This window comes from Petaurus breviceps, unplaced genomic scaffold, assembly GCF_028583685.1.
Source record: "Petaurus breviceps papuanus isolate PSGF00001 unplaced genomic scaffold, PetGlider_PUasm1.0 90895, whole genome shotgun sequence".
Lineage (NCBI taxonomy): Eukaryota > Metazoa > Chordata > Mammalia > Diprotodontia > Petauridae > Petaurus > Petaurus breviceps.
Genome location: NW_027187372.1, coordinates 26,433,278 through 26,452,081, shown reverse-complemented (window position 1 = coordinate 26,452,081; position 18,804 = coordinate 26,433,278). Strand labels below are relative to the sequence as shown.

Here is an 18,804-nt window from a genome sequence, read left to right as displayed (position 1 = left end):
GTTTCTGCTTTTGGAGGGGGGGAAGGCAGGACAATTGGGGTTAAGTGACTTGCCCAAGGTCACACGGCTAGTAAGTGTTAAGTGTCTGAGGTTGTATTTGAACTCAGGTCCTCCTGATTCCAGAGCCAGTGCTCTATTCACTGCATCACCTAGTCGCCCCAATCCCTTAACTTCTTGAAAAAGTTTTATTTTTTGTTTTTATCTCACTACCTACAACCCCTTGCACACTGACTCCTGCTCTCTACCAAAACTGCACTCTTCTAAATCACCAGTGACCTCCTAATTTCCAGTTCCAATGGTCTTTCCCCTCCCCAGCCTACATCCTCCTTAATTTCTCTCCAACTTTTAACACTGTTAACCACCCCTGTTGGGTAATCACTCCCCCCAGCTTCAAAAACATCATATTTTCCTGTGTCTCCTAATTATGTCTTTGCCCCTATTCTCTTCTCTATCCCTATTCTCTTTCTTGGAGACTTTCATTGACTCCCAGGATTTTAGCTACCAACCCCAATACAGATGACTCCCAAATCTAAATCACCAGTTCTGACCTCTTTTCTGAACTCCAGACCCATGCCCTGAATAGCTACAAGACATCTCTACAGGGATTCCTTATCAGCTCCCCAAACTCAACATATCCCCAAATGAGCTTATTATTTCTCCCTCAAAGCTGCTCCTCCTTTGAAATCCCAATTCTTGTCTATGGCTTTTATCCACATGAGCATGCTTCATCCACTATCCCATATTTATAAACTTCGGATTGTTTTAAATCAGGATCTTGGACTTGGAAGGACCTTCACACATGACCTGGGTCAATACGAAGAGGAATCCTTCTTATCCCATTCCCAATAAGTGGCTTCAAAACCTGCAGTGAGGTCTCTTATTTTAGCCTGGAAAAATTCCCTTATTAAAGGGATGGTTTGTGAGCATTGAAAGGGGGTGTTATTCATATTAAAACCCTAAATGATTTACCAAGGACAGGTCATGTTAGAATAACTTTATTCCCTCCCCCCCCTTTTTTTGACAGGAATTAGGTTGATAATTAGGGAAATGCTTATAGACATGGAATATTTAGATTTCAGCAAAGCTTTTCACTTAGTCTCCTATGCTATCATTGTGGACAGCATGAAAAGATGTGGGATCCACTATGTCAAAGCACCAGCCCATTCTGCTTTTGGACAACTCTGATTCTTAGAAAGGTTTTTCTTACATAGAAACAAAAATCTGACTTTGGAATTCTGCCCATTGTTTTTAGTTCTGCCCTCTGGAGGCAAGTAGAAAAAGTCAATCCTACTTCTACTATTTGACAGACCTACTAATTGATGACAATCATCATGGTAGTTATAGTGGAGTATAGTGGTTAGAATGTGGAACTTGGAGTTAGGAAGAACTAAGGTTCGAATCTTGCATTAGACACTTATTATAGCCTGGGATAGTGCATTTATATAGCAATTTAAGGTTTGTAAAGCACTTATTATCTCATTTTGTTCTCACAACAACCCTGGGAAGTGGGTACTATTATTATCCCCATATTATAGGTAAAGAAACTGAGGCAGATGGATGTTAAGAGACTTGCCCAGGGTCACACATCTGCTAAGTATCTGAGGAAGGATTTCAACTCAAGTCTTCCAGAATCTAGGTCAAGTGCTCTATCCACTTCTCTACTTAACTACCAATAAATGGTAACAGTTGTTATCAAGTCCCATTCGCCACCCGAACCCAAAATCTTGAATTTTCTAGGCTACCACTCCCTATTCCATCATGTGGCACAATCTTCTGTCACTGTCCTTGTATTTGCCTTCTGTATATACTCCAGGTTTTCAGTGTCTTCCCTGCTTCCTCTCCTTTCACACCCCGCAACCAGGTCTTGTCAAATGTATCTTAAAAACATTTCTTATATCTGTCCCCTCCTCTCTAGCCTCTCTTCTCCAGTTCAACTATTAATAATTACCCACCTGGATAGACACAAAAGTCTTCTTATAGGTTCCCCCCATATATCTTGATCCTCCTCCCCAATTCATTTTTCATACTGATGCGAGAATAATCTTTCTTATGAAAATAATCTGGTTATGTTACCTTTCTGTTTAAAAACATTATAAGTGGCTTCCAAATGATTCCCAAATAGAGTTCAGACTATTTTTTTTCTGACTTTCAAAGCCCTTCATGACCTACCTCTACCCTTCCTTTCTAATGTTATCTCATGTAATTAAATTCCCATCCTATTCCAGCCAAACTGGACAACTCTCTGTCCCCATGAACTTATAGATTGCATTCTTACACCTCCATGTCTTTACTCAGGCTGTTTTTAATGGGTAGGATTCCCTCCCTTCTCTCTATGCCGGTTGAACTCCTATATCTTCTTCTTCTTCTTTTTTTTAAAGCAATTGGGGTTAAGTAACTTGCTCAAGTTTCTACGGCCAGTTATTTTGTGTGGGTACCAAGTATCTGAGGCCAGAACTGATCCCGGGTCTCCCGATGCTGGGGCCAGTGCTCTTACTCACTGCGCCACCTGACTTCCCCTCCTATATCTTCTTTAAAGCCCAAATCAAAGACCATCTTGTTCAGGAAACCTCCTGGTATCCCTGTTTATTAATGACTTCCCCACCCCCATAGCTCTCTCTTTTTAAAAAGTAACTCTCTAATGCAACTAATGAGTACTATTGTGTGCAGCTATAGGACCTTGGAAAAGTCACCAACCCTCTCTAAATTTCAGTGTCTTATTTGTAAAAATGGCAATTCATTCATTCAACAAGTGTTTATTAATCACGTACCATTCCTCAGGCTCTGTTTTGAGTGCTGTGAATACAAAGATAAAAGAAAACAGTCCCTGTCCTCAAGGAGTTTAGGTTCTATATTGTATTGTTAGTACCTACCTTTCAGGATTGTCATATGAAATGAAATAATACAGGTAAGATGCTTTGTAAATCTTCAAGTACTATATAAATCTCACATATGCTTCCCTTCCCCTCCTTTCTCCTTTTCGTCCTCACCCCTCCCTTCTTCTTCTTTCTCCTCCCCCCTCTTCCTCTTCCCCTTCCCCTGTTTCTTCTCTTACTCTGTAAACTCCAAGAAAGCAGGCACCATTTCTTAGCTAAACTTTATATCTTTCCTGGGACCTTGCCTAGTGTTTTACACATGAGAGATATTTGAAAAATATTTGTTGATTTGACTTGGAATCAGAATACCTGGGTTCAAGTTCTGATTCTTAACTTTTCATGTAACCATGGCTAAGTCATTTGTGGGGTTATTGGATCATAGACCTGGAGCTGGATGAGACTGAGACCACAGAGTCATGAAATCCAACTCTCTCATTTTCCAAATAAGAAACCCGAAGCAGAGAGAATTTAAAAAATTTTCCAGGGTCATATAGTTAGAAAATATCCATGGTAGACTTGAATTCATGTTTTCCTGATTCCAAGTCCAATCCCCAACTCCACAAAGTCTCAAGCTATAGGCAATGAGTTTGTCTTTTATTTCTGGAAAAATTTGAGAACAACATACTTAAGGACCTTTGTGAGCAGTTGGAACTGGGAAGTAAAAGAGAAAAAGGACCTCTCTGTACAAAATTATTTTTGGCATCTTGTTTAGTAGTATATCAAAGAGCGGGGAACTAAGGGAGTGATCATCATTTGGGGAATGGGAAAAAAAAAGATTGTCATGTGAATGCAATAGTTTGCTTTAGGAAATGATAAAATGGACAGTTTTAGAGAAACTGGGGAAAACTTGTGTTAATGGATGCAGAGTGAAGTGAGCTGAATCAGAAGAATTTGTATAATAACAGTATTATAAAAACAACCTCAAAGACTTGAGAACTCTGATTGTTGCAATAAACAGCTATTATTCCAAAGATGATGATAGCTATCTCTTGACTGGAAGATGGTAGACTCAAGACACAGAATGAGAACGAGTTGTGGTGTATGATTGTGATGAAATACTATTGTGCTGTAAGAAATGATAAGCAAGATGTTTTCAGAAAAAAGCTGGGCAGACTTATATGAGATGGTGTAAAGTGAAGTTAGCAGAACCAAGAGAACATTGGATGCAGTAATAGCAACATTGTATGATGATCAACTGTGAATAATTTAGCTATTTTCAGCAATATGAGGATCTAAGAAAATCCTGAAGGACTTACGGTGAAGGATACTGTCCACCTCTAGATGGAAAAAAAAAACTGATGGAGTTTGAATGCAGATCAAAGAATACTTCTAAAAAACTTTCTTCATTTTCTTTTGCAACGTAGATACTAGCTAGTATGGAAATATGTTTTGCATGACTGTACATGCATTTTCTATATTAAATTGTTGGCCTTCTCAAGGAGGGGAAAAAGAGGGAAGGAGAGAATTTGGAACTTACAATTTTAAAAGATAAATGTTAAAATTTCTTTTTACATGTAATTTAGAAAAAAATAAAATTAAAGAAAGATACAGAATATGATATACATTTTCAGATGGGATAAGTTGGGGGGTTTGTTTCACTTCATTATCCATATTGTTATGGGGCTTTGTTTTTCTTCTTCTAGTGGAGGTGGGATGGGGTGGGATAATGATAAGGATAGCAAAAAAGGGTTGAAGAGGCAGAAAAAATAAGAATAAAAAGGATTGATGAGGCATCTTACAAAAAATACAGAGAAGAGAACAAAAGCAATGCCATAGAGAAGCATAGATAAGAAGGATAGCTTTGAAAATTAGAGGTCAAACTCAGATATTTAAAAAGAAAAACAAACTGTATGTAAGAGAGATCTGTAGTTTTCACATATAAATCCTGGTTTTTTTTTCTGTTCTATTTTGTACTTGGAAATGCCCATTTTTTTTGGCATTTATGTTCAGAATAAAAATAAAATTTAAAAGTGAAAGAGGAAACAGTGGTTGCTAAAACCCAACACAAATATTTAATCAAGAACAGGCCATGTCAGATTATGGCAATTTCTCCTTTTTGGAGACTGGATTATTGGACTGGTAAATGAAGGGAATTTTCTAAATTGATGTACTTAGATTTCAGCAGAGCATTTGATAGAAACTCTTAGGGTGTCCCAATAGACATGATGTAGTGTTCTGGGTAAATTGTAGTAAATGTTTGGTGACAGGACTCAAAAAGGAATCATTGGCGGGTCAATGTCTGCTTGGAGTTTCCAGGGGAGTGTTGCAAGGAATCTTTCTTTGGCCTAGTGCCATTTGACATTTTTCTCCTAACTTGAATAAAGGTATAGATGGCACGCTTGCCCAATTTTTAGATGACAAAAAGATAACATGTTGAATGATCAAGTCAGGATACCAAAGGATCTCGACAAGCTCTAACAATAGGGTGATTCTTATAAGATTAAATTTAATCTGAATGAATATAAAGTTCCGGACTTTGGTTTTTTTTAAAAAAAAAAAAGTAACCTCACAAAAACAGGATGCTGGACAATATTCTAGTGAAAATTCTCCCAGGGGGATTGGATAGCCCCCTCCTAGAGGAAACTTTCCTCCTGAGGAAATTCCTCCCAGATGCACCATCAAGGACCACTTGCCTCCACTATCATCTCCCACATTAGAGAGGATTTTTGTAAAATCACAGAGTAAAAAGAAAGTTGATTAGAGAGGTATCAAGGAGTAAAAAAAAAAGAGCTTGGGATCAGAGGAAAAAGAACAAGCTTCTAGTGCCTTCTCTATCAGATTACCTTCCATCTACTATGTATATGTCTTACATATTGTCTCCCCTGGGGCAGCTAGGTAGCACACTGGACTTGGAATCAGTAAGACTCATCTTTTTTTTTTTTTTTTTTTTTTTGCAGGGGGAAGGCACAGCAATTGGGGTTAAGTGACTTGCCCAGGGTCACATGGCTAGTTTTTTGTGTTAAGTATCTGAATTTGAACTCAGGTCCTCCTGACTCCAGGGCTGGTGCTCTATTCACTGAACCACCTAGCTGCCCCCTACTGAATTATTCTTAATCATTTACAAGGATCTGAGGATGTCAGGCTAGAGAAGACTTATGGTGAGAGGGGCAGGGTAGGACATGATAGTTGCTTTCAAATATTTGAGATTATCATAAAGAAGAAGGCTTAGGCTTGTCATATTTGTCCAAGGAGGATACAATTTTCTGAGGAATGGGTGAGATTTATGGGAAGATAAGACTTTGAGAGAATAGAAGGCATCTCTCCTGGTGGTGAGAGCTGTCTGCAATTAGAATGGACTGCCACATTGTTGGAGGCTTCAAGCAGAGATTTGAGGATTATTTCTCTAGATTGTTCATGACTGGCTTCCTCCAGTCTGCATAGAGTTTGTCCTAGATGACCTCTGAGGCTTCTTCTCATTCCAGGGATCTGGGATTCCGTGGTTTGCAGAGAAGTCAATTACTTTAAACATGCTCATCAATGATGCTCTGTGTGTAAAGTACAACTTCCGTTCCCTTACTGTAGCTGCAATCCTGATCACTCATGGGAAGAAATGCCTATGGAAGCCTAGAGAGCATGTTATCTTTATTTATCACCCTAGAGTAAAAATAATATAGTCACAGATTATTTGAAAGGTGGTGAGAGAGTGAACCTCATACTGGACTTGGGGCCAGGAAGATGTTGGTCTGACTTCTCCCTTAGACACTTGCTTGCTATATGACCCTGAGCACATCATCAGCCTCTCTATCTTCAATTTCCTTATATGTAAAATGGAATAATAACATTTGCCTTTTAGGTTCACTGGGATGCTCAGGTAGAAAAATCCTTGGCTTTGAAGTCAAGGAATCTGGGATCAATTTTGCTTTGGCCACTATGTCTTTAACCTTTCTGGACCTCAGTTTCCTGCTCTGTCAAATTAGGGGTTGGATTAGAAGGTCCCCTCTGACTCCATATGAAAAGAGATAATGTGCTTAAAGTGTTTTGCAAACCCTAAATTGCTATATGTGAACTAGTTATTACTGGGTCTCTCACTGGGTTACCCTGAAAACCTACAACCCCAGCATCTCATGTGGTCTGAGGCCTCCTTCATCTCCCTTGTTTCCTTCTTCCCAATTGCAGCTTGGCAAGGCAAAGGACGTTGGAGGATGAGGAGGAGCAAGAACGAGAACGACGCAGGCGACACCGAAATCTGAGCTCAGCCACAGATGATGAAGCCCCCAAGGTCACCCACAACGGAGGTCAACCGGCAGTAGAAAGGTATGTGTTTGTTTGTGCTCAAATAGATGGAGATGGGGAAGGAGAGCAGGGAGTTCGCTTCCCTCTGAATCACAGGGGAAAGGTGACTGGTTCTGGAGCCTGTAAACAGGTCCAAATCCCTCTCTGGCATTTACTGCCTTGTGTGACCTAAGACAACCGACCTTCCTGCTCCTCACTTTCTTCATCTTAAAAAGAGAACGTTGGACTAGATGCCTTCTAAGGTCCCTTTCAGTCCAAGCTCTATGAGGTTAAGAATCTACGACCCAGCTGAAGGAGAGAGGGAAGCAAGAAGGTGAGACTGTGATGAAAAATGTGCCCCAAGACTCTTCCAGACTCCCTCCTCATCCTAACCCAAACTACTTTCTTTTCCATAATTGAAGATTAAGAGTAAAGCCAAAAGGTATCTCAGTGTTGGGACAGCTAGGTGGTGTGGTGGGTGGAGTTCCAAGCCTGGAGTCAGGAAGACTCTCCTTCCTGAGTTTCAAATCCAGCCTTAGATACTTACTAGCTGTGTGACCCTGGGCAAGTCACTCAACCCTGTTTGCCTCAGTTTCCTGGAGAAGGAAATGGAGAACCACTCCAGTATCTTTGCCAAGAAAACCCTAAATGGGGTCAAAGAGTAGGAGATGACTGAAAATGACTCAACAAAAAAAAAATCTCCGTGTAGTAGGAAGAGTACGGGAATAAGAATTAGGAGCCCTGCATTCTGGGCCTGGCTATGTCACTGATTGACCTTAGATGAGTCACTTTACCAGTCTATCCTTAGTTTTACAATTTCATCTATAAAAACAGGAATTGGGTGCTCTTTGAGGCCGCTCCCAGTGCTAAGTCTACATGTAACTTCCACCCCCATAAGTCTCATTCCAAACCACTTTATTAAATTCAAGAATTTATTGGGTGCCCACTCTGCACCAAGCACTGTAGAAGGCCCTTGGGATCCAAAAGGGAGAAAAACAGTTCTACCCTCAAGGAGCTTGCATTCTTCTAGGGAGAAACATGTGCACAGACAGGAATATATAAAAACTATCTGCTCAGTAAATACAAAGTCATTCAGGGTGGTGGTGTCAGAAAGAAAACCAACAATCAGGGTGATCGGGGAAGGCACCCTGTAAGAGTGAACACCCACACTGTGCTTTGAAGGCAGCGAAGGGTCCAGCAGTGGAGAAGTACAGGGTGGGCTTTCCTTTTCAAGCACAGGGAACAAGGGCACATAAACAAGAGAGAGAAGCTCATGTCCAGGGAACAAGAAGCAGACCCAATTGTCTGTAATATCCCAACACCCCTTTCTTACAGGCTCCCAAGTCTGGAGGAAGCCGAGACGCCCAAGCGTCATTCCTCCAACAAAGATGAAGAGGACGAGAATTTCCAGGCAGTTCTAAGAACGAGGCAGGAACGGCGGCTACGACGGCAAGCCCTGGAGGCTTCCCAGTCCACCATCAAGGAGCAGCCAGAGGTAGAGAAGAAAAAAGATAGCGAGAGTGCAGGGTCAGCCACCCAGGAGTCCCCAGTGCCCCAGAAGGACGTGGTTCCTCCACCCAGACGGAGATTGAGCCAGAAGCAGAGGGGCCCTTGGGCCAGAGATGAGAAGAGTTCAGAGGAAGGAGAGACAAAGCATGTGAAGACACTGGACCAAACGACAGTATCAGCCCCAGAAAGGACACCAGGCCAGGACCAGACAGCTCCAGAGAGGAGAAGAAGAGCTTCAGAGAAGACACCAGGCCAGGACCAGACAGCCCCAGAGAAAAAATTAACTTCAGAGAAGATATCTATTTCTGAGAAATCATCATTCCCAGAAAAGACATTGGTCCCCGAGGAAGCATTGGCCCCAAAGAAGGTATCAGCTGGGGAGAAGATACTGACTTCAGTGAAGATATCAGGCCTGGAGAAGGTATCAGTTTCAGAAAAAGGGTCAGTCTCTGAGGAATCCTTAGCCCCAAGGAAGTTATCGACTCGGGAGAGGGCATTGGCTTTTGAGAGGACATCAGCTCAGGAGAAAACATTGACCCCAGAGAAGGGGACAGTTCGGGAAAAAGTAACGGCCTCAGGGAAGCAGGACCTGGAGCAGCCCCCAGTTCAGGCTGAAGAGCAAAAGGACTCTGAGAGAGATGTACCAGAAAAGAGAGAGCAGAAAAGAAGGGAGGCCTCAGAGAGGTCCCCCTCTTCAGAGGGACCTGGAGAGGAGAGGAAGTCAGAATTTCCGGCAGTGGCTTCTCGCTTTCAGCCCTTCACCCTGCAGGTAGGTGACACCTTTGTCCTTGCCCCGTTCTCTACCCTCCACCTTCACCCCATAACTTCCTGTCGTACCCCCACTTTAACCAGCATTACTATACTTTACACACAGTAATTGCTAAATAAGTGCTCTTTCATTCATTCATCCAACCTCCCTCAGAGGCCTTTGGAATCCTTAAAGGCCTTTCAGACATCTCTGACTGGGTCTGGCCTTAGAAAATTCTCTCTCTTCCATGTTTCTTAGAGCAGAGGTATCAAATGCACTGAGTTCAACCCTTGGACTAGATTAAAATATAAGTTAGGAAATATTAAACAAAATAAGTAAAAATGCAATAAAACATAGGTTACATTACATTTCAAACTAAGTCACTATAGGGATTACAGGTATGGACTGAGAGCATCCAAATGGGGAAGGGACACAGGATAGTTCAGAGGGGGCCTGACAGCAGAGTGGGCCTTTCTCAGAGTCTGTTACTCCCCTCCCCTCCCACATTTCTACATTGACCCCGTCTGGGACATCAATAATTACCCTGATACCAGAAGCACTTGTAACCTAGGAGCACCTTCACCTGGAGGTCTTCCTAATGGCCTGATATGATTGGAATTTACCCCTTCCCTGGAGGCTGGTCATCCCACAGTGGCTCACTGTCCCCTGGAGGAGAATTGGGCTGGGCGAGAGTGGGAAGACCCTGTACCACAGCCCTCCCACCTCCACTACGTTGTCCTCCCTAAAGAACTCCTCTCTTTTACCACATTACTAGGAAATCAGTGGGGAATAATCTCTTAAGTTCCCTTTCAGCTTCAAACTCCATGATTTCTTATTTTCCTCACCAGAAAGGGATTCGGCTAAGTCTAGGGTTCCTATAGGGACCCACTCTAGCATCTGTATAAGGCTTCAAAGAGCTGGGACAGGAGTCCAGTAGTGCTCCAGGACCAGGCACACCTTCTGTTCTCTCTTCCAGGTGAGGATCCCAAGCAAAGAGGCAGGAACAGAATTGACCTCTCCCAGCCAGGTCACCTACAGCAGCTCCCTCACCCGTTCCAGCCCCAGGACCATCTCCTTTCGGGTAAGAGTCAGGGGAGAGAGGAAAGTCTCTATACCAGAGCATTACAGGCCACTTGTCTCCATTTGCATGGCAAAGTTGGGTAAAATGGGTACTTTTAATAGCACAAAAGTCAAAGAAGATCTTCCTGATGGGAAGAGAGTTGGGACATAGATGGGTGACTATAGGAAAGACTAGAATCCCTTTAAAAATAAGATAAATAGGGGAGCTTGGTGGCACAGTGAATAGAGCACTGGCCCTGGAGTCAGGAGGACCTGAGTTCAAATTCAGCCTCAAACATTTGATACACTTACTAGCTGTGTGAACTTGGGCAAGTCACTTAACCCCAATTGCCTTGCCTTTCCCCCTCCAAAAAAAGGAAAAAAGAAAAATAAGATAAAATCAAAATGAGCAATCAGTTGCTCCTGGAGGTCCTAACTGGTCAAATTGGTGCTTAGGTGATAAGTACAGGGTTTTCTAACACAGGGAGCCACACCTGATGAGGAAGGCCAGTTACTGGGCAGATCATGTGTTTGGGGGTGGCTGATGTGGGGCTAGGCTGACTTTATCCTTTATCACACAACTACCCTCCCTCCCTCTCACAGCTCCCCCACCTCATAGATTTTTCAGTCTAGAAATCACTTGGTTTCTCTAGGTTTCAGTTTGCTCACCTATAAAATGAAGAGGTTGAGCCAAATGGCCTCTAAACCAAGTCATGTAAAGACTTGCCTGGTGGAATGGGCAGGTGAGAACAATTTGTTACAGCGGCTGAAGCAGGCTTGTTGGCACGGAAGACACCAAGGCTATCCGCTGCACCCTGGGCCATTTTGACTTTTGTCCTGCCACACTAGACTTGGATAACTCTGGAGGAGATAGTGAGACTGGCAACTTTGTGCAGCTCTGCCTCACTAGAATCCAATTCATGCACAAGTCAAGACATCAGCCTGTGATGTCATCGATCCTCTGAAAACGAAGGACAAACAACAAATCTCATATCCCTACCCAAAATCCCCATTGTATGCAATGTAACTGTCACTCACACCAGGCATCTTGGTATAATAGAATGCCGGCTTCAGTCCCATCTCGTGACACTCACTTGCCTATAGGAGCCTGGGTGAGTCACTGGACTTCTCAGAGCCTCAGTTTCCTCTTCTATGAAATGGGGGGTTGGATTGGATGTCCTTTTAAAGTCCCTTTCAACTCCAAGTCTGAGATCCTATGATTCTAGGAAACAATTCCCTGAGGCCATGCCTTACCACACAATTCCCACCCTCACTACGCAACAGAACTCCCAACCTGGATCATACAATCATATAATTAATTCCTAAGCCATGACTCCCTCTCCCCCATGCTATATAAACCTAATTATATAACCCATGCCTATTTCCATAGATTTCCTGACTTGTACCGTGTGAGAAAGTTTGTGGTAGTACAAAGACTGTTAGACCTAGAATGAGTGGAGACCCTGGTTCAAATTCTACCTACTGACTGTGTGATTATGAGAATGTCACTTACCCTCTCTAAGACTCAGTTTTCACATCTGTAAAATTGTACCTATAGTACCTGCCTTACCTGTTTATTGAGGGGCTATCTGAGATTTTGCAATGTGCTTTGCAAACTTTAGAGTAGCATATGAATGTCAAGTATTATCATTAGTAATTTTTGTTTGGTAAAGTATTATTTTATCATTTATAATCAGGCTTAAAAACTCAATCTGTAATTAGATTATTAATTCTTTAATTAATTATAACTAATAACACATCCCACTCAATATCCTATACTTCTCAATGGCCTCTAAATAAATTATTGATCCTTTCCACCTTATAACCCCCTACCGCAGAACTCTTCCCCGCCCCCCACACACACAGAGCTCCCACCTGGTACCACAGAACTCTCCCTGACCCAGGAGAAGGTAAGGAGTAAGGGCAGCAGTATTCTTTCCCCAGCACTACCTTACTGCTTATAGCCTCACTCTCTAATTAGACCAGGATTCAGGAGTAGGCAATGAAAGCTGCTTCTCCCACGAAGCTTTGTGAACAGTTGGCCAGATTTTTCTTCCTTTCCAGTGAAGAGGTAGTACGCATAGGTAATGGGGATAAAAGGTAGGCTAATAGGGATGGAAAGGTTTGAGACTCACACCCCTTAAGGTGAGTCTTCTGTGTGCTCCTTGCCCACTAACATTTTTTCTTTCTCTTTTCAGATGAACACCAGGAAAGAAAACCCAGAGACAACGTTTACCCGTAGGTAAGGGTTTGGGGAAGGTCTGCCCCTCTCTTTTATATCTACTAAAATACTTCTGTGTCCAGCTTTATATGTGATTATAAGAGAAGTCTTATGTGACCCCAGTGTTCAGGGACATAATAGGAAGACAAAACTCACAGTGATAAAGAAGGGATTCTGGGAATAAACCTGAAGGGAAGTCACAGAAGGGAAGAGGTCAGTGTAGGCTAGAATGTTCTGGGAGGACTTCTGGCAAAGGGGTGGGCAAGCTGAGCCTTGAAAGTTGTATAGGATTTGAGAAGGGATGACAAGAATGACCACCCTGGATTTGAGCAGTGGTCCATTCAGACTAGGAAGTGTAGGGAAGGGCCTGCTTGCTGTCTCCGATGTCACTTGGAGGGAAAAGAATATTTCTTAGGTACCCTCTCTGATTTTCTCCCTAATGAAATCATTGAAATTCTTTTTGAATCAACTTCAGTAATGTCAACAAGCATTTATTAAGCACCTGCAGTATACAAGAGTACTGTGCTAGACTTTAAAGAGAATACTAAGACTAACCAAGACACTGTGCCTGCCCTCACAGGCTTACTTACAGTCTAGAAATCACTTAGCCTCACTTGGTGGAATCTTTTATCCTATCATTGTTACTGACCTTGGAGGAGAAGGGGATTTAAAGGTACCATCTGAGCTGGGCTTCAGAGGATGGGTAGGAATATGGGTGAACAGGTACTCCAGAAATAGACAGCAAACATAGGAATCTGGGATTGCACAATACTTAAGGACCCCTGGTTTGTAGCCAGAGCATGTAGGGGAATAGTATAAAAGATGATTGGAAAGGTAAGGTGCTGCCAGCTTATAGAAGTCCTTGAAAGAAAGAAAATCTGGATATTTTATTTATAATAGTTTTATTGTTCAGTCATGTCTGATTTCTCATGCCCCCATTTGGGATTTTCTTGGCAAAGATGCTAGGGTGGTGTGCCATTTCCTTCTCCAGTTCACTTTACAGAAGAGGAAACTGAGACAAAGTTAAGTGACTTGCCCAAGGTCACATAGCTAGTGTATTAAGCTGGATTTGAACTCAGGAAGATGATCTTCCTGACTTTTGGCCCTCCCTACACTCTATTCACTATGGCCACCGAGTGGCTCATTTGTAATAATAGGCTATATTTAGATAGCAGATCGCGGCTCATACAATTTCCTCACAATTCTGTGAGTCACGTAGTGTAATATTAATGTCATCTTCATTTTGCAGATATGAAAACTGAGGATGAGAGCTGTTAAGCTGAATTGTTAGAGCCAGAGCTCAAGCCCAATCTTTAGACTCCAAGACTTTATACTTTCTATACTAGATGACTTCTCATTTCCTATGGAAGGTGGGAGCCATTACAGGTTTTTGAGCAGAGAAGTGATGCAGTCACAGATCACAAATGATCTGTGAATAAGGGAAATTTGTCTATGTATATGCCTGTGGCACTTGATGTACATCTTGAACCAATGAATTCTCAGAGTTTATTGCCATTTATTTTCCTTTTGTTGCTTAGCTTTGATGTTCTTCAACCAGGGCTCTTTTTGTCCTGAGACAGAATCCTTGCTCCTTTCTTTAGTGAAGGGTTTGACAAGTTATGGATTGAATGTGGGACTGTGGTTCTGTCTTGAGGGACATATGTTGGCTGCCCGGCAGTCCCTAGGACTGATGGATGGGAGGAGACTAGGAGGGCTGTAGTACTGTACTAGGAGGGTCAGTAGGGAGATCAACCCAAGGGAAATTTTGAGAAGAACTAGACAGAAATGGGAAGAGGAGAGGGCTTGTCTAAAAGAGGACTTTGAGGAGAACTGGGCAGGAGGCAGGTAGGAAGTTGAAGGTTTTGTAATGCCTCAGAGACAGTTAAGGAAAAGCCCTTAAATAGGATAGCTGAGTTCTGCCCAAGACTTATTCATTTCTAGCTTCCATCTTTCTACCCCAAGGAGAGGTATTCTGGGATTTTGGATTTTGGATAAGGATAGATCAGTGGAAGTCACTCTGCCATACTGAGAACTGTCTATGTCTTGAGTTAAGGGTTGGAGAGTGGCGGATGCAGCATAAGAGGGGAGCGTGACCCTTTGTTCTTAGACGATTTCCACTTTGGTGGAGGCTTTCCTATTGTTGTACTTAGGAAGCTCCCTGTCTGAGGCTGGAAATGCAGTCCTCACTCAAGGAGTCCCCAGTCTGATGGGCACATACATTAAGGAAAAAGCTAAAGACACATTGTTCCCTTTATCCCTCCCTCTCCTTCACTCCTAAAGTACAAACAGAACAGATTCCTCTACAGTCTACTGAGCACAGCTAGCTTTGCTCTGGGGGGGGGGGGTCCTCCCACCCCAAGAATGTCTCTTGTTCTCAATGTTTTTTCCCATGTAGTCATTGTTCTCAGACTAGATTTGCAGAGGGAGAACCAATGAGGAAAAGCTGAGTCAGATACCATCTCCAGGTTCAGGTGGGGAGTTATAAATCAACAGAGTCCCTCAAGTGCCCATCTCTGGCACCAGGTGGCAGGATGGGTGCACAACGGCACTCTTAATGGTTTCAGCCCTTTGGGGAGGTAGAAGGGGAGAGATTGGTTGATGTGGAACCCCCACCTTCTGTCTCCCATTCCCAGGGACACAGAACAGAGACTTGGTCTTGGTGGGGCTTCTAACCAGCTCTTCTCTGTTGCTATACTCTCCTCCTCCTCTTCCTCCCAGTGCCAGTGTGAGGCTTCCAAGCAACACAGTCAAGTTAGGGGAGAAGTTGGAGAGATACCACACAGCTATACAGGTGAGTGGGCAGAAACAGACCCAGATATGTGGGGGAAGGGCAGGGCCCTCTTCTAGAGCTGCTGGTGGAGGGGCCCAGGAGCAATCCAGGTATACAGGTGGGAAAAAAAAAAACCTCTGGAGGAGTAAGGGGGGGTATCACTTATGCCAAAGTCCCTGGTACTTACGGAGCTCATCTTCCTTTCCCTTATCCCTCCCATCCCTCCCCATCCTTTGATCCATCTCACACACTACCCTTGCTTCAGGGTGACTGAAAGGTTTCTGTTTTCCCTGTTCCCAGAGATCAGAATCTGTCAGGTCTCCAGGTTCTTCCCGGACTGAATTCTTTGTGGCTCCTGTTGGAGTGGCCAGTAAGAGAAGCCTCTTTGAGAAGGAGCAGATCAAGAATAGCAGGGCCGACCCAGCTCTGAGCAGGAAGGTAAGGAAGGTCCATGCTGGAATTCTCCCTGCCTGGATTTCTCCTCCATCTGGGCTCTTTCCTGGAGTGGGGAGGCAGGGAAGGAAACACCATCCTTCCACAACTCCAGAAGTGGGGTGGTATGCCTGTGACAACCAAGCCTCCTGCATATTCTGGAACAATCCTGATTCTGAGGCAGGAGTGAAGGGGGATAGGGAATACATTTTAAACAAGGCTTTGCAAAAGAAATATCCTTTATCAGACTGAATTCTAATTATTGGTACACAAAGTATAAATCATCTTAGGTATATGTTCTAAGGCATCCTCCTGACACAACCCAGATACACCATCACTGGCCCAACACCTAGAGCCCTGTCAACACCATGGGGTGTTGGGACAGGTTCTACCTTGCTTTTGCTACATTATACAGGCAGCATTCTATGGTTAGTCATTTAATAAGTGCTTACTATATATGCCAGGCATTGTACTAAGCTATAAGTAGATAGAGGATTGGATTGGGAGTCAATAAGATGTGGGTTCAAATTCTGACTTCTAGACATTTACTACCTGTAAAATAAACCCCAGGCAAGTCAATTTCCTCACCCACAATACAAAGGCATTGGATTCCATTATCTCTGAGGTGCCTTCCAACTTTAAATCTAGGCTCCTATGATCCTGACTTTTCCTCTTCCTTCTTTATGCTATATCTCCTATTAGAGCCAACTCATCCCCACCATGTGCTTCTTCATTGACATTGGGGGGAATTTAATTTTTCTGAGACTGTGTCACTCTAACCAAGACTCTCAGTCACAGAGAGGCACAGGAAGACTGCTCAAATACTCAGGAAGAATATCAACATTAAAAAAGATAGGCCTTTATCTCAGAGAGGAGCTTGGGAGTTATTGAAAGTTCTGCATAAATTCCCAAAGGCATTCCAGCCGGATCTCCTTCTGCTTAGGTCTGGATCCAGCTTATCCATCTGCATTATCTGTCTGGGCTGTAGCTATTGATGGGCTGGCTCTGTGGACTGTTCATCCAGTTCTGTTTTCACTGTCTGTCCCCCATGCCTGGAATGCTCACCCTCCTCTTCTCCACCTCCTAGATTTCTCCAAGGCTCAGCTAAAGTTCTAGAAGAAAGCTTTCCCAGTCCTCCTCCATCTTAACACCTTGCCTCTGAGATTGTTTTAAATTTATGTTATTTATATCTTGTTTATATATAACATCTTTATATCTTGTTTGTATATAACATAATTGTTTGCATCTTAGACTGTGATTTCTCTGAGAATAGGAGCTCTTGTTTGCCTTTCTCCATATCCCCAGCTCTTACTATAATGCCTGGTGCATAGTAGGGTCATTTTAGTCACATCTGACTCTTTCTGACCCCATTTGGGGTCTTCCTGGCAAAGACAATGGAGTGGTTTGCCATTGCCTTCTCCAGCTCATTTTACAGGTAAGGAAACTAAGGCAAACAGGGTTAAGCAACTTGACCAGGATCAAAGGGCTAGCAAGTGTCCAAGGCTGGATTTGAACTCACAAAAATGAGTCTTCCTGACTCTTGACCTGGTGCTCTGTGCACAATGGTGCCACCTAGTGACCCAAGTAAGTACTTAATAAATGCTTGACCAACTTGACTGCTTGTGGTCTGCACAATAAGCATTCTCCATCCATTTGTTTTTTTCCTGCATGGATAAGGAGACCAAACTATTTCAAGTCATCATGAATCTCATTTGGGAGGTTTTGCAGTGTTCCAGGGTTTGGCCCAATGAGAATAGTATCACCTGGAATTCCTCCCCATTTAAATCACTAGGTTTACACTTAATTACTGTCCTTGCCCTGGGTCCTCCTGAGTCCAAGGGACAGTTTCATAGAACCTCCATAAATAAGACTTGAAGGATCACTCAGATACCATTAAAGCAATCAGCACACATTTATTTAACTTCCTACTACATTCCAATTAGGCACTGTGCTAGGCCCTGGGGAAGGCAAAAATGAAACTCCTGCCTTCAAGGAGCTCACAGTCTATCACGGGAAATAAACCGTACATATATAAAACAAGTATGGAGTAAATTGAAGAAGAGAAGTGGTAGCACTTTACTGAGACCAGGGGTCAGGAAGGGCCTTAGGTAGCAGGTGGCCTTTGGGCTGAGTTTTGAAGAAAACTAGAGTCTAAGGCAGGGGTGAGAGGCACGCAGAGGAAGGCAGGCATGAGGAGCACCGAGGAGGCCAGTCTGATTGGATCATAGAGCAAAGGAAAGGAAAGAAGATGATAAGCCTGTGAAGGTAGACTGGGGCCATGTGGAGAAGAGCTTTAGATGACAAATGGGCATTTGTATATGGCCCTAGAGGCAAAAGGGAGCCAGTGGGGTTTATCAGAAAGTGACAGGGTCAGACCCATGTCTTCGGAGATACACTTTGGCAGCCGTGTGGAGGGTGCATTAATTGGTCAGGGAAGAAACTTGAAGTAGGGACACTAGTTAGAAGGCTACCACAATAGTCTAGGTGAGGATAAATTAACAAAGGGACATAATCCATGTTATTTAGGAAAAATTAAGCACTTATCTTGGGCACTGGGACAAGATGCAAAGTTTAGATGAGACATTGTCTCTGCCCTCGTGAATCTTATAGTTTAGTAGCAATACAAGTAGCTGTGATATACAGTATCAGACTTGTTTATTGGAGGGCAAAATTGAGTACTAGGTGAGAGCTGAGACAGGGGAAAGTCCTTGTTTACCCATGTATTCACTCTACAAGGTCCTTGACAAGTAGTCCTTCTTTCCTTAGACATGCAGGTGTGGCCTGGGCCAGAGCCAAGGGGAGAGAGCCCTGACTCAGGTGCTCAGGAGAGAGGCAGAGCCTGTAGCAGTCTGGCTTCCTTTAGAAAGTGCCTGGATATGTTGTCTCCAGTATCCCTAAACCACAGACTTTTTGTTGCCCTGTAACCCAGAACTTCCTTCCTTCCTTCCTTCCTTCCTTCCTTCCTTCCTTCCTTCCTTCC

The 18,804-nt window shown here is 43.2% G+C and overlaps 1 protein-coding gene across 2 annotated transcripts in view; it reads left to right on the top strand.

Annotated features, from left to right (window-relative positions):
• Window positions 1-18,804, top strand: part of LAD1 (ladinin 1) — a 32,101-nt gene that overhangs the window by 9,370 nt on the left and 3,927 nt on the right. The window contains exons 2-8 of one of the 2 annotated variants that reach the window (XM_069074546.1): window positions 6,990-7,127; window positions 8,421-8,791; window positions 8,846-9,363; window positions 10,319-10,423; window positions 12,600-12,643; window positions 15,341-15,413; window positions 15,693-15,830. In XM_069074546.1, the coding sequence (XP_068930647.1) occupies window positions 6,990-7,127; window positions 8,421-8,791; window positions 8,846-9,363; window positions 10,319-10,423; window positions 12,600-12,643; window positions 15,341-15,413; window positions 15,693-15,830 (1,387 nt within the window). Of the gene's footprint in view, window positions 1-6,989; window positions 7,128-8,420; window positions 9,364-10,318; window positions 10,424-12,599; window positions 12,644-15,340; window positions 15,414-15,692; window positions 15,831-18,804 lie in introns of both variants that reach the window. The other variant, XM_069074545.1, reaches the window with a different exon arrangement.